The sequence below is a fragment of the Phoenix dactylifera genome, chromosome 1 (genome assembly GCF_051530095.1).
Source record: "Phoenix dactylifera cultivar Ajwa chromosome 1, Ajwa_hap1_PhDact_Kaust_v1.1, whole genome shotgun sequence".
In the NCBI taxonomy this organism is placed as follows: Eukaryota; Viridiplantae; Streptophyta; class Magnoliopsida; order Arecales; family Arecaceae; genus Phoenix; species Phoenix dactylifera.
In genome coordinates, this window is record NC_143190.1 from 52,158,955 (window position 1) to 52,174,970 (window position 16,016).

A 16,016-nucleotide genomic window follows, 5' to 3' on the forward strand; every position below is an offset into this window, starting at 1 on the left:
ATGATCATGCATCAAATCTAGCATGGACCGACATAATCTTTTTTCTCAACAAATATGAGCTACTAGATCATGACTTTGGACAGAGCAAATAGGTCTAAGGGAATGATGCAGTAGAATCCAAGTATCCTGAAAAACCTGAACCACAACACGAACAAAATGAATATTAGGTGAGAAATAAAATGATTAGTGATATTTAAATTTGTTGGTTTGCAAATCAACACTAACAGATAAGAACCCCTTTCATTTCTTTGGTTCATGATACATTGATACTAGAATTCACATTGAAAGATTTCATGCCAACTGACCCTTCCAATCAGATCCTTCTTGACATTCGAAGACACTTGTCATCAACCACAATTCATTGACATAGTCTCTTCTCTTTTTTTTTTTGAGTAAGCATTTTGTATGCTTTTCTTTTCCCTTTCCTATAATTTATCGGCCGTCTTGAATATATTGTACAATGTTCACACTCATCCACTTCATAGCTCCAGGAAGTCAACCAAAACAGATAGAAACTCCATTTTCCTGGGAAAACATAAAGAATGGAAAGAAAAATGTACCTCTCAGAGAAATTGAGGGATTAACTCTCTGGAAAAAGAGGAGGAGGAGAAGAAAAAAAAAGAAGCTGGAGCTAGACCATTTGGTGCCCAAAGCAGCTTGGCTCCAGGATAGACGAAGCCATAGGAACAGAAAATTAAGATAACTAAACAGAGCGAACAGACTGTTAAGAAAAAGACCTCGTTAATAACAAATCAATGCAATTATCTGAATAATTTATTAATCTCTTGCTTTTTTTTTCAGTAGCTGAAATCACTTGGAACAGACTGTGACCCGGTAGAAAACCTCAGGAACTGCTGTAGACCTAAAAAATTGCTGTTTTGAAGCAAGAAGATAGCTCATATTGTCGAATGGATGACTGAACCACGAGCATCAACTCCAAAGTAATGGCCAAATAATGAGGACATAACACTTGTGATTGACCTTTGTATATGCCCAGCTTGTTGTTAAAAACTCGACTCACATTGACTGTCCTATCCATGGGTTACCAGCTACGCAGAGTCATCCTATGCTCATCTTCATTGGAAGGTTACTAATATCCAAAATATTATGATTGACCCGTTTAGGGAGGGTATCACCAATAATCTTGGCAAGAACAGAGGCCCTTTTTAAAATGATGGAACCGATGCTTGTCTCTAACTATTATTTCTCTATCAGCAACAACTGACATGAACTTAATAGCCAAATGGCAATCACCACATATCCGAAGGTTCTTCACAATTCTAATCAATGTCTTGTTACCGGTACTCATGAGCCCGAATGCTACTGCCAGCTTCTCACTGTGAAATCTAAGTGCAAACTCCCTCTCCTCCTCCTCCAATTCATGAAGCACCGAGTCGGTTTCTGGTACATATCCTGCTTCCCTGATCCTATAAATCAATTCCTCCAAATAATGGTGAATTTCCATGGTCTGTGGATGAGATGTATCTCCATTGCGAAAGATATGGGTTACGCGATTGATCTCTATCGAGCTATACCCAGTGTTCTTCTTCAAACCTCTGTGAATCATCACCTGTCTAATTTTCTCAACCTGGTCCATCCTACCAGCCAATGCATATAGATTAGACAGCAACACATAATGAGCAGGGTTCTCCGGTTCGATAGCAAGAAGCTGCTTGGCCACCTCCACTCCAAGGTCAAAATCCTTGTGCATCTTGCAGGCCCCAAGCATCGCCGTCCAAACTTCTGGCCCCGTTTCTCCTGGTATCCTGTCCCTGATGAATCTGACTGCTTCATCAAGAAGCCCAGCCCTTCCAAACATATCAACCATGCAGACATGGTGTTCCACCCGAGGGGCCAAACCATAGTCCTGCTTCATGGACTTAAAAACTTCATGGCCTTCACTAACCAGTCCAGCATGAGCACAAGCAGATAGAACTGCAACAAAGGTAACATCGTTCGGCGATGGGCCTTCAGTTTTCATGCGACGAAAGAGCTTGACTGCTTGATTCCCATAGCCATGCATCCCATACCCCGAAATCATGGCAGTCCAAGCAACGACATTCCGTTCTTGGAGCCCATCAAATACCTCACGGGCCTTCTTCACATGCCCACATCTAGCATACATGTTTATGAGAGAAGTGCCCAGAACCACATTGACATCCAAACCTTTGTCAACGATAAACTTATCCACCCATTGACCTAAACTCAATGCGCACACATGGGAGCAGGCAGACAACAAGCTAACCAACGTGGCCGAATCAGGCTCAACCCCTTCCGCCGGCATCCTGTGAAACAACTTGATAGCTTCCTCAGCAAGACCATTCTGCTCATACCCCGCTATCATGGCATTCCATGCAACAACACTTCTGTCGGGAATTCTATCAAACAACTGCCGAGCAGTGCCCAAGTCGCCACATTTTGCATAGAAGACCACCAATGCAGTCTGAACGAAACAATCCAAGCCAAAGCCATTAGCAAGAACATGAGAATGGATGATTCTACCGATCTTCGATGCCGAGAGGTCGGCACAGGCTTTGACGACGGAGGTGAAGGTGTAGTTGGAGGGCTTCAGCCGGGCGAAGAGCATGCGGTGGTAGAAGAAGACGGCGTCGGAGGAGAGGTGGGATTTGGAGGCAGCCCGGATGAGGGAGCCGAAGAGGAAGGAGTCGGGGTTGGGGACGGAGTATAGGAGGCGGCGGGTATAGTCGATGGCACCGGCGGTGCAGGCGAGGGTGAGAAGTTTGGTGAGGAGGGAGCGGGAGCGGTGGAGGCCCGAGACGAGAATGCGGGCGTGGACTTGGTGGAGGGGGCGGAGGCGGGGGCCAGCTCGGAGGAGAGCTTGGTAGGTTGGGGAGTGGGAGGAGGATGGTTCCTGGGGGGTTGGTTCCATTGGAGAGGAGCCATGAGCTTCAAGAGACTCAAATCGGCATTTTCAGCAGCTTGCACGGGTGATATTGGCGGGAGTTCAAAGCCGTTGAGACCTCCCAGCATGCAATTTCGGCAGGCCACCGAAAGGGCTCGGGGCTTGGAAATTTTTTGGATTTTTCTTTTTTTTTAAAAAAAAAATGTAACGACTTCAACCTTGCCGAGAAGCTTCTTATTTTCTGATTAAGCTTGGTGGATCCACAATTTTATGTAGAACTTTTTTATATATATCTAAGATTTTGCTAAAATCACTTATTAATATCTTTCTTACTCCTATCTGCAAATTGATCCAAATAAAATTACGTTTGTTTGTAACAAATCTCTTCTGTCAGCTTGTTATCTTCTTTGTGAGCCATAAGCTTCAGTTCACTCTGGGGATACTGTTTGGGTTGAAGAGAATAAGTTGGATGGTGTTTTCGATTTTTTTAGCTATATCCATACCTATATTGTTTGATACATCTAGTTTAGCAAAAAAAAAAATATAAGCATGGGTTAAGTTAATCAGCATTACTCAATAATAATTTACATTACTCAACCATGGTCTATCATGAAAGGTAAGACCAAAAAAAAATTTAGAGTCCAGACTATTGGAGAACAAAGTTTTCGAATCCCTTGATTTGGTGTTTAAAGTTCACTCAAGTCCACTTGAATCCTCCACCTGCTCTATTTTCGATGGCATCGTTGTTGTTGATCGTAGAAGTTATTGATACACTTTGGCTCCACCTACTCCAAGCCTCCAATCATTATCAGAGTCCTCTACATCTACTGTTCTACACAACCCTGTACAATGCTAGTGCACTTTGATGCCCTATGCAGAGAGAAAGAGAGAAGAAAATCTCAATGCCTGAAACTTGCTAACATGGAAAAAAAACCCTAGAGAGGAACCTTTTAAGAAACAACACGGGCTAAACCCTCAACAATCCCCACCAACATCATTGGTAAGGGCTTCTCTATTGTAATGTGACAAAACTTTAACCTATTGTGTTTGTTATAAATAAACATAGTTTTATCTGGGTTGTTTAGCAATAGGGATAAGAAGAGGTTTAATACATAATCATAGAAAAATCTTTAAGTACTTGATAACGATACATGAAAAGTACTTCTATAAGGAAAAAAAGTGTTCCCTTGGGAAGCTAAAAAATCTAGCTTCTATATTCTAGTTTTGTGGAAAGAACTTTTGAATAGTATAACCCATAAACATGCACCAAAGCTATCCCACTGTAAAGATATTGTCTAGCGAGATAACTGAGATATCTGAATAAGTTGTGGATAGCCCTCAACGCTAACTTTTTCAGAGGTCAGAATAGAATCAACCAGCAGCTGAGCCCCTCTTAATTCTCCTTTTTAATCCCAAAATTATTCTTGGGGTTAAGTTCTGTACGGGCTGGTGGTACTGTTGATTTGAACTTATTTTTTTTGTCCTTTGTGGTGCGTGCATGCATGTCAAGATTCGGTCCTGGTGCAGTGTCTGATTTCAAAACGGACTCGTTTCCCTTGCTCTCGGCTCCAAAATTAGTGAAGGCCTTCCATAAGCTAAGGCTTCTTTGTTCGCGTTCTAAACTTCTAATTTTACCTATCTAACTCCAATTAACAACAATCCTATTGCCCAAGCTCTAGGGATGAGATGAGATGGTCGTCGCCTTTCAACGATGATTATTTTTAGTTTTTTCTTTCCTTTTTTTATTAACTCCAACTAGTAAGCATGAGCTTGTCCTATTTGATACAACAACTATTATTCGTCAAGATTATCGGTTTTTATTATGTATTAATATCATTTTTTAAAACTAATAGGTTAAGCTATTAAGAATACTAATTATGATGAAGGTGGAACTGGAATCTATATATCCGATATGGGTGCTTACAAATTGTATCCTTCAAAAATTTACAAGCTATGGGTATTATAGAAAACATGCATGCATGAAATTAGATGCATTTCTCATCAATTAAGAGCCTATTTGGATGATTGGACTGAAAATTCTATGAAATTTATAGGTTAGGCTAGTACAACCAGTAAAATCATATAATTGATTACAAGCTGGGCTAGACCTATAATCATAAATATCCATAATAGCTTTGGTTAGATAGTGCTTGGTTTGGATTTATGGGTCGGGCCAGTACAACCAGTAAAAAAAAAAAATCTAAATTTTTTTTTCTTCCTACGAGATTTGGCTGACCCACTCCAAAGTTATTTTTGATTATTTATGAATAGAGGCCTAGTCGAGCCTAGTAGTATTTGAAGCTTATCTGTGCCCACCACAACCATTTATCCAAACAGCAACGGTTGCCAAATCCCACCCATGACAGATCTTTGATACATCAGGGTAATCAATAGGAAAAAAACAGATCACTTTCTCATGTCCTTGACTCCATTGGCTGGCAACGCATAAGGGACCACTAAAACAACTACACATGAGCTATGTTAACCTTTTTAGTGTTTCTGTTTGACTAAATCCTTTAGCCACCGAATGTAGCATTATGAGGGGACACGTCAAGGCCAATGAACTTTTCAAGTGAAGTCACTCAGAGAACAAGAAGTCGAAGATCAGAAGTTTCCAAGCCCCACCATTTCTTTCTTTCTTTCTTTCTTTCTTTTACCAATGGAGGCAGCTCACACATGTCCATGAGCATAAAAGCATTAAGTTTAAGCAGCCAGGCCAAGAAAATTTATAGTCCCATGATCCTCTCCAAGGTGACAAGTTATGGCCTGACTTATCAATCCAGACCACAAACAATCCGCTTTAACTAGGTTTGTGATTGACATAAATAGATTTGGATCGTAAATAAATTAATCAGTCTCAACTTATTTATTAAATAGGTTTGGTTCAGGTTTAAACCTTTGATTCATTTAATCCATTTTGATCTGTTTAATAATTGAATTATGTCATAATTCAATCTGCTTATCCGGTTTAACTTATTTTTTAAAATATGTAAGCCAACCCATTGAATCTATTTAATCTGTTTAAATCCATTTAACTCGTTAAAAATCAGTATAATCTGTTTAACCTATTTAATAAATAAATTATATGGATCGGATCAACTTACCTGTTAAATAAAAGATCGGATACAAATTTAAAATTTTAAACTATTTAATAAATAAGTTAAATTTAAATTCATAAATTTTTGATATGATTTGCATCGCATTTGACCCGATCCACTCTGAGTGTCATCCCTAAATTTCTATCCAAGCATGTTGCTGTCTTAACCAATTAAATAGGAGAAAACACTACCCGGTGGCAAGTATTAGGTGGCTTTTTTTGTTGTAAATCAGAATAAATATTTCTATTTGCCCCAAGCTATAGGGACAACTTTCTCTTGTACACAAGCAATTATTATATGGACCAGATTCAGTGGATCAGTCCAAATACTGCGGTACATGTATGTAGATACCAGGCACCTCTCATTTCATCTTGAATTGCTTAAATATAAAGAATAATGTGCCAAGTGATTATTGAACTGGAAGCTGGTCCATCTACTAATTAGATCTTGTACACCCATGCATGAGCTGAAGCTGAGGTCCCGGCGCATATCTCGCACTTGTGGTCTGAAGATAACGAAATTTTAAATTGATAGCCGAAGCCAATATCTTTGATACAAGTCATCTGATATTACATTAAAAATAGTAATATATTCATTATGAGCTCAGATCCATCAGTCCAGGTTTGAAGGAGCGATTCAGTTCTTTACATCCTAGATATATATCAATAATAGTAATATATTTCAATGATTAAATAGATCCGAACTTAATAAACAAAAGGAAAGGTAAAAAAAAATAGACTTGAAGCATGCTGTAATTGATAGATATAAATAGACACGTAAAAGGAATTCAATCCAATCACCGGTCATTCCGTAAGAGATCTGTGGTTAGATCTTACCAATTTAATCCTCGGCGGCGGGGGAGGATCGCTGCTCATTTATTTTAGCTCAATTATTTGCACCTTGTAATATTATATAGTAAAAAAATCGAGTTTCCATCCTAAAGATAATTATAGCAGGCGAACATAACGGTGGAGTACCGACACTTGGAGACGGCGTCAAGCTTCGATGTGATGTCTGATCCGGGGACATTTTCTCCACCGATCTCTTCTATTATTTGTCCCTTGCCTACCGTGGCGTTTCTCTTTCTCAAAATTAGAATCTTTTTCTAGCAGAAGGGTGGAGTGATAGATGGCGATTTGCTCCCCCTCGTCGGAGTCGTCGTCGGCGACGAGCGGTCGGGCCTGGGTTATCCACGCGCTGGTCGCCGTCGCGGCGGTAGCGGTGGCGGCGGGCGCCCACGCGGGGTTATATTTCAAGTGGTTCAGGAAGGGCCGGAGCCGGGTGGTGGGGATCATCCCCGCCCGGTTCTCTTCCTCGCGGTTCGAGGGGAAACCCCTGGTCCAGATCCTTGGGAAGCCCATGATCCAGGTCCGAGATCTATTCTAGGGTTTGATGCGGTGGTTTGGTTAAAGTTCTCGTTTTTTTTTTTTTACTGAGATTAATGAGAGTTTTTGGTTGTTCGATGTTTGCTTTCTAGATTTTACTGTGTTAAAAAAAGAGAACAGGCGTGTTGTCTGCATGCCCTAAGTAGGGAAATTGAGCTACAAATATCTTAGGTGGAATCACTCTTAATTTTTGTGTTGGAATTCGAGTTAATGGAGCGAGCTTCTTAAGTCCTCGTCTTTGCTGATGTTTCATTGCAATAATGTGAATAATTTGATTAGTTTACTGCAAACAGAGTTAATACTTTCCTACTCATGAACTAATCGTGCAAAGAAAAACGCCAACATGGAAAAATAATATGTAAATGATTTATGTTTATTATTCAGAATTGGTGTTCTATGAATTTGATATAGTAGCGTGAGGGTTTTGGAATAATTGGATTCAACTGATCTCTAATAATTGACGGATCTGTGCATCTTTGTGCCATCATGATTCATGGAATTGTCGGAGATTCTGCAACTACAATAATACTCTAGTGCCTTGTTGGAGATTTATAATTTGTGCCTTCACCTTCATGTGTATCTTTCTGATAGTATCTACTGAATGAGTTGTTACCGTTCTGTTCCACTGACTCTTATGTAATGGCTTTACAGAGAACATGGGAGAGAGCAAAGTTGGCTTCTACTTTGGACCATGTTGGTAAGTTTGAATACTTGTAAGTACTATTTTCTTGTATGATGCCGATAATAGTATAATACTCTACAAGGTGCAGTTTGTATGTCGTAAGGACCTTTTTGGACAACTAGATTTAGCCGTTGGATGGACCACTTAACAGATGATAACCAAGTTTATATTTTTAATCCATATGTACCGATACCATAGCTCAGAAGATTAGTATCATTATTTACTAATAAATGGCATTATAATTTGATTAAAAGGAAAGAAGAACTTACTACGAGTTGGTAACATAATAGAAAAGCCCTTTGAGGAAAATAATACTTATGTGAAGTCTAAACCATAATAGTCAAAACCATTTGTCTTGAGGTATAGAAAGAAAGTCATGAGCGAACTCCTTTTGCTTAACAAGGAAGAGAAAAGAAGGTTTCGTTTGATGTCGTCAGACATTTGACATTTGTAACCAGAAGACATGTGAAACTTGGGATTATGAACATAGCAGTGTTCAAACTTAACCTCGTAGATAAAAATAAGTGGAGATTAAAGAGATGAGGAAACGTACTATCGTTAAAGAACCAAGGATATAAATTGACAAATACATGAATCTAATAAAAACACTATCTAGTTTGGCAAACAATAATTTACATACAAAGTGATTAATCAGTATTTAAGGATACAAAATTTATTTTCTGTGCCATCGCCCATGCTAATCATGGCATGAGTAACTAGGAAAAAGCCTAGGCTATCTACTGATGAGCTAAGCTGTCTCTCTTGAGCTATGCAGCATAACAATTGCTAGAAAGACACATTGCTCTATTTCAGAGTCTTGTGGTTGGAATTTTGCTAATGCAACATTTGAACATCGCTTTCAGTTCGATGCTTTACTTTGTTTACTTTTACCCCAAGTAATTTTTCTCTCTTTGACACTAGTTGTGGCAACGGATGATGAGAGGATTGCAGAATGTTGTAGAGGATTTGGAGCTGATGTGATAATGACATCAGAATCATGCAAAAATGGTAACCTCTTATTTTCTTGTACTGTTTATTCAAATAAGTAAAGTTACTCATATATTATCATAAGCTTTGTTTTATCTTCAGGAACTGAACGCTGCAATGAAGCACTTCTAAAGCTCGCAAAAAATTATGATATTGTTGTCAATATCCAAGGAGATGAGCCCCTTATTGAACCGGATATAATAGATGGCATCGTTAGAGCTTTGCAGGTGGTTACTTGCACATTTATAGCCGAATTTCTTCTCTGTATTTTTGTATATGTTGTGTTAGGTATTTCTGAATTTTTGGATGCCATTATACTGCAGAATATTAGAGGAGCAGAACTTCTTCTGTGCTGCCTATGCTAACCATGTCGACGATATTTACAGATTTGTCTATTTTTAGAAAACACACCGGGACAGGAATACGTTGCCTGTATAAAATGTTAACAGCTTGCATGATGTAGAAACTTCTTCTGAAGTTATTCTTCTAGCATACATATACATACATACATATGTGCATGCAATTAAATTAAAGCATCCTGATTTTTCTTGTAGTAACAAAATGATTGCATAATATCATGATTTTGAAATTCATAATGTAGGAGAGCTATTCGAGCTTTCCAAAAATTTTGAGAAGCTAATTCTAAAACCAACCTTGAAAACAGAATGGAAAAAAAGGTGAACTACCACCTTTAAACCAATACATAAAAGGTACCTGCAACTGCAGTTAAGTGTTCCTTTAAGTGAACCAGGGTTTCTCCATCTTTTGTTTTTTTAATGAAGTTAGGCATTAGTAAATTTGAGCTATTTCTCTAGAACAAAAAAAAGAAAAAGAAAAAAAAAGAGAGCTATCTTTACAATGTGCACATTACCATGATTACCAAATCTTCCATGGATTAACTTTACTTTTTGTTTGGTTGATAGGACTGGGTTTGCTGTTGCATTTTGTTTATCTGGTCTGGGTGCTAACTTTTGCACTTGGGGCTCCCTCTTTTGCTGTTCCTGTTTTATCTCTCTCTCTCCTGTCACTCACATGCTTATATGAATTACAGCTTGTGTCTTGGATCATGCCTTCTTTATTGAAACGAAGGACATAATATGAAATCACAAATTTGATGGAAACTGACTGAATTCTGAATCATTGTAGCAGCTACTGCTATGAACAGATATTCATTATCTTTTATTATTAGATTCTGTTTCTTCCTTGAATATGTTGTCCTGTTTTCAGTTAGCTAATTAGTTTAAAGCTACATTTGGTTTCTCTTAAACTGCAAAAGTTTATTTCAAAAGTCATGTGTAAGCTTTTCTTTTGCCTTTTACACTTTTGATTTTTGTCAATCTTATTATGCATTAACACCAATAAAAGATAGGGCTTGTCATCCTACCTAGGCTTGGGCTATCATTTTTAGCCATTATTTCTCCTCAAAAGGAAAATAAATTTCTGCAAACTTAAAAAAAGGAGAGAAAGAATGAAAAGAAGAAATATCAAACAAATGGGAGACGACTGGTAATTGGCAATTGGAAATTAAAAGGTTGGTAAATGGCATAATGTGTATATCTTTGGTCAACAAAGAATTATGCCAGATATGACAGTTGTGATAGTAAGCATTATTCTCGTTCTCAGTGTAGAGCAAGTTTGTTATTTATGATAATTTCTTCAAGTTCCAGGTGTCAATTTTCCTTTCTGTATGTTATTTCCAAATTTTTTTTTCTATTACAGGAAAGCTACTTGTTTGTGAGTGGTCTTCCTGATTGTAAGAAATCTGAGAGTTTATTGTCTGTCCTCTTGACTAGGTGGTTGATTATCCTCACATTCACAGTAATTAGTTCCTGTTGAACCATGGTGTATATTAAACATGTACAACCTGCTTTTAGTATTACTAGATTGTAAACTTTATGCGATTCAGTTTAAGAGAGCATTCCAATATAGACGAATCAATCTATTCTTGCAGTTAGGTGTTTTTAGTTCAAATGTTGTCAAGCTAACTTAAGTACATGTTCTAAAAGGGTAACAAAAACAGAGGTATTATCTCTCAGTTATATGACGATGTTTCCTTTCCAGCAGACAAAAACAAGTGATGCTTAATATCATCACTTTATTTTTGTTAATGTCATTCTTGTGGTAGCACCCTGTAGCTATCATCTTCCAAGTTTCAATTAAATGACAAAAAGAAAGGATTCATTTACCTGCTGCACCATCACACTGAGAAATTCTATCTATTTTAGACTAGGAACAATACGCATTACTCCCATTTTTTTGTTAAAAAATATATTTTTTTGTTCATTATTTAACTTAGTAATTTGTGAAAGCAGGGAGCTCCTGATGCAGTTTTCAGTACTGCAGTCACATCCTTGAAACATGAAGATGGACTTGACCCAAACAGGGTAAAGTGTGTCGTGGATAATCGTGGTTATGCAATCTACTTCTCAAGGGGTTTGATCCCATATAACAAGTGAGCTATTCGTGTATCTCTGTTTAAATGTTCTGTCATGAGATATATTGGGTATATCCTGATCCATGCATTTCTACTTTACATTTGTTTGCATATATTTCAGGTCAGGAAAAGTCAATCTGCAGTTTCCCTATCTACTTCATTTGGGCATTCAGGTTTGTATTCTACTCCAGGATTTTATATGTCATCAAATTTGCATCATGATGCTTGTCTGATAGTGTTTATGGTTAGATTTTTTTAAATAAGAGTTTATTTTATTGCACGTCCATACAAGTAAGAAATTGATTTCATGTAGAATTTGCTAATATTAGTGTTCTTGTGTCTGGCCAGAGCTTCGATTCAAAGTTTTTAAGGATCTATCCGCAGCTTCCATCCACTCCACTGCAACTAGAAGAAGATCTTGAACAACTTAAAGTTCTTGAAAATGGATATAAGATGAAGGTAATGCCATAATATCTAGATTGAAATTTCATTTTAGAATTAATGCAAAGGGCATTTGTTGTCTTTGATATTGCTAAGTTGAGTTTGTTTTCTGGAACCCCTGTTTTGTGCATAACGTATAGACTTGCTGCCGGGTTCAATGTGACATACGATCTCCATATTTTGCCTTCTTTGGGCCCCTCTATTGGTCTATTGTTATTTAATTGAAACAGTCCTGTTGCAAGTTTTAACAACACTCTTCATGCAAATCTTAGGCCTACTCAAGTTTCAAATCTTGTGCCAGTTAGTTGAAAATGATATTACATTCTAGATTGAACTTTTTTTTTTTGTTTTATGAGATTCTTTTGTTTTATTATTATCTCATTGTATGCATCCTAACAACCTGTTTGGGGGAGCTGTTGGCAGTAGAACTCTTGAAAATAGACCCGTTGGAAGTAGAACTTTTATAAAAAGCTGTTTGCTGTATGGTAACTGCATTTTTAAAGTGCTGTAGCACTTTAACATGTGTTTGGTAAACAAACTGAGAAAGTACTTTTGTATGACAAAATTACCATAAAGGACATTGCATAGTATTATACAATATAGCATAATAAAATATAACATATATTAATACATAAATATATGATATAGTATAATATTACTGTAATGTAATATAATATTATTATAATATAGTAATATAATATTGTATACTATAGCATAATAATTTAATATAATATTAAATTATTTAACATAATATATTAATGTATTATGATATAATGTAATATAATATTATATTTATAGTATAATACAATAATAGAAAATAAGAATACTTTTTCTTGTACGGAAGAGAGTCTGATCCACGGCTAGGATTCTTTGTTAGAGCTCTAGCAGATATTTAGGTTTATAAAGGAACAAAGTATGTAATTGTTATATTTTATTATGGGTATTTTGGTCAAAAAAATAATTTTTCGACAAAGCTCAAAATAGCTTTTTCGGAAAGCTCTAATATTGAGCTTCTCCAAAAAAGCTATTTTTAGCTTTCTGAAAAAGCTAAAACAGCTTTCCGAAATTTTTATCAAACACCTTTTTTTTATCCCAAAAGTGCTTTTGGAGGGCCAGAAAGTGCTTTTTGGCCCTCCAAAAGCTCACCTAAATGAGGCCTTATTCATGCACATGCTGTAACAAGGTTTTAGATCTCCATTATCGCTGTCTTGTCAACTGGATGCAAAATGTGATGTATCTCTGAAGAATCAGCTTTAGGCCTTCAGAGCTGCTTAAAGTTACGTTGTTAAAAATGACTGGGAAATAGGCATATAATAGAACGGAAAAAAAAGCAAGACGAGATTTTTCACGGAATGTATTTTTTCCTCATCAAAACTATTTTATGATGAATTTTTTGTTGAATGTTAACTTTTTGAAAATGAAAAATATTATATATCTTTTCATATTTCAATTGAATAGTGAACACAACCAAAAATATGTAATGATGATGTAATTTGATTTATTATCTTGACAAGATCAAGAATGTTAATAGAGAGAGCACAGAAGGGTAAGTGTCATGCAGTTCTTCCAAATTCTTATTTTAGGTGTGTTTCAAGGAGTTTAGCATAGATGCGTGTGGTGTTAGTGTGTGATTGCATGCTTGTGTGATTTTAACAGTCCCTCTTAAGAGTTTATTATTATAGTTGTTGTTGTCATCATTTCATTGTTATTTAGCATATAGTTCCAGAACTTCTGGTGCCACTGATTTTATGATTTGTTACCTATTCTGGTGGATGATGGAACTGACCCTCTGATTACCCCATTGTATCAAAAGCTGACTCTTCATCTGAAGTTACCTGTGACCTCTTGAAAATCTATTATAAGTACTCAAGATGAGACTTCCCTTGTCAGTTGTATGGTTTGCTTCCTAACCCAATGCACGAGGCTCCCACCACTGCGTGTGTTTCGAACTCGTGGCACCGTAGTCATAATAGAGCAACCTTACTGTTGCGCCAAGACTTACCCTCTTGTATGATATGCTTCTCTTGTCCCAAAAATATACTGTTAGACTTATTTTGCCATGTAACACCACCCCAACTTAGCAATGTAAGAGAACAGATTCATGTACTAGCACACTTGCAAAAACTGTGAGCTGTGCCATGTAACACCCCCCCCCCCCTCTTAAGAGAACAGATTCATGTACTAGCACACTTGCAAAAACTGTGAGCTGTGCCATGTAACACCCCCCCCCCACCCCCCCCCCCCCCCCCCCCCCCCCCCCGCCCCTCCTCTCTCTCTCTCTCTCTCTCAAAACACAAGCGCACACATGCACCATTCCTAAAGTTTGCTTTCCTCCAAAAGTTTGAGTCGGACAATATTTACAACCAAAAAGGAAAAAGTGAGAACAATACTGATTGGAGTCACCCAAACTGGCCAATGCTGGCATCAATGGAATGGTTTCTGCAAAATGTTTCAGGGTTAAGGAAACCAAAATGTGCATCAAAACTGAAATTTCTATCCGAGGCACTTCTTCTCCACAATAAAAACACAATTTTTTCTCCACAATAAAAACACAATTTTTTGCTAGTTCAGTGGCATGTAGTGTGTTAGCCAATTTCGTGTTGAACACCATAAACAAATTTTCATTGTTTGGAAGCCCTTGCTTCACAAATTCTAGTTTATAATGTATGCCATAACATGCGTATCCACAAGTCATTGGCGGTAGTGCATGAGGATCAGGTTATCAGAATTAAGACCTTTTGTTGTCATTGTGCATATTACTTTTGTAGAGATGTTACATGGTGTGTCTTTTCCTGTCTCTCTCTTCTTGCTTTGTTACAGGTAATCAAGGTTGACCACGACGCCCATGGTGTAGACACTCCTGAAGATGTTGAAAAAATAGAAGCATTGATGCGAGAGAGGAACATTGCATAGAAACGAAAGCATATGTGGAGAAAGAAATGTGATGCATACATCTGAAATAAGGCCTTGTTTTGTGCATTCTCCGAAGCAGGTTGCATCATTCTTGATTTAGTTGTCAGCTATCCTCAGTTCTCTGTAATTTATTCTCTACTCATGTTGTTTATTTAGTTTTTAGGGTGTGGCCACATTTGCCATGACTTCAACAATCCCAAATCAATATAGAACACAGAACCGTTGGTGATTTCCCTGTTGGATCGTGTGAAATGCTACTGTTTGAGTTCATGAAGGAAATGGTGTCAATGGGGATGACGATATTGTTGTTGAGATAAACGACCTGACCAAATTCCATGCCTTTCAGCTATTATGCAGCTTCAGGTTCATGATCAGAATAATTGCTTCTGCAAACTTTGAGAGCTTCCAGACTAGCTTTACGACACATCTATAAGCCCAGTTATTTACAATGATGTTTGTGATACGAATAATGAGACACAAAACATCTGGTCCTTGAGTTGTTTGCCTCTGCCACTGAACGTCAATGATGGCTTCCTTTGGTTGAGAAGTTGCTTCAATAAGTGTGAAAGGCCCAATGCAAGGAGAATGGGTGGAACACGGTCTATTCTTTAACATTGAACTCACTGCTTTGCTGGTGTTTGTATATATGCTTTTTCTGTTTTCCTTTTGTTTGTTTTAGTGAGATGCAAAGTTACACCGCCCTTCTGTAAATATTGCCTAACACATCGGGGTACAGTAAATCTTGCAGCAGTGCCGGAACTGATATGGTAGAGTTGGTCACATATGAAGCAACTCAGTCTATAGCACCATTGGCCTTCTTACAAATATGAACTGCCTTGAAGGATCTTAAAGTGGATACCCGTCTCCTCAAATCTACCAAAACTAGATGCCGATCATTCTGAAAAGCAACACCCCCCAACAGCAAGTTGATCACCATCTTTGAGCCCCCTTCTAACACTACATTGTGGGCCCGGAGCATGGTAATAGTAAAGGCTAGATATGGTACCCTAAAGCAGCCAATAGGCATGATCCCCGGTTGGTTGCGGATCACGAACCTTGCTCCTCCCTTTGCACCACCATCGAAGATATTATTATTGAAGTTAATCTTAAGGAAACTAGGGGTGGGGGCTCTTTTGATCTGCATGCCTCTATGAGACAACTCTGCCCGGTATGGAAGCCGATCCCAAGCCACATTCCAAATCAAAAGAGCTAC

General features: G+C 37.8%; 2 protein-coding genes across 3 annotated transcripts; one reads left to right on the forward strand and one right to left on the reverse strand.

The window, feature by feature from the left end:
• Positions 1–221: 221 nt before the first annotated feature.
• LOC103721708 (Pentatricopeptide repeat (PPR) superfamily protein) lies at positions 222–3,100 on the reverse strand. The gene has a single exon (XM_089925398.1). The coding sequence runs from the start codon at positions 2,888–2,890 to the stop codon at positions 1,133–1,135; it is 1,758 nt and encodes a 585-aa protein (XP_089781524.1). The 5' UTR covers positions 2,891–3,100; the 3' UTR covers positions 222–1,132.
• A 3,844-nt stretch (positions 3,101–6,944) lies between these two features.
• On the forward strand, positions 6,945–15,036 carry LOC103721698 (3-deoxy-manno-octulosonate cytidylyltransferase, mitochondrial-like). 2 transcript variants are annotated; one of them, XR_005511469.3, is made up of 9 exons: positions 6,999–7,329; positions 7,998–8,043; positions 8,950–9,036; positions 9,118–9,242; positions 11,328–11,467; positions 11,571–11,622; positions 11,798–11,908; positions 14,711–14,882; positions 14,967–15,036. XR_005511469.3 is itself a non-coding variant. In XM_039125523.3 (8 exons), the coding sequence occupies exons 1-8, from the start codon at positions 7,090–7,092 to the stop codon at positions 14,801–14,803; spliced, it is 894 nt and encodes a 297-aa protein (XP_038981451.1). In that variant the 5' UTR covers positions 6,945–7,089; the 3' UTR covers positions 14,804–15,036. The 2 variants fall into 2 exon arrangements, 1 of the variants encoding a protein (XP_038981451.1); XM_039125523.3 differs by having other exon boundaries at positions 6,945–7,329; positions 14,711–15,036.
• The last annotated feature ends 980 nt before the right edge of the window (positions 15,037–16,016 follow it).

Coding starts and splice junctions, on each gene's coding strand:
- LOC103721708 (XM_089925398.1), bottom strand. CDS start 2,890: ATGGAACCAACCCCCCAGGAACCATCCTCCTCCCACTCCCCAACCTAC.
- LOC103721698 (XM_039125523.3), top strand. CDS start 7,090: ATGGCGATTTGCTCCCCCTCGTCGGAGTCGTCGTCGGCGACGAGCGGT. Junction 7,330..7,997: donor TTGGGAAGCCCATGATCCAG/GTCCGAGATCTA, acceptor ATGGCTTTACAG/AGAACATGGGAGAGAGCAAA. Junction 9,243..11,327: donor GCATCGTTAGAGCTTTGCAG/GTGGTTACTTGC, acceptor TTGTGAAAGCAG/GGAGCTCCTGATGCAGTTTT.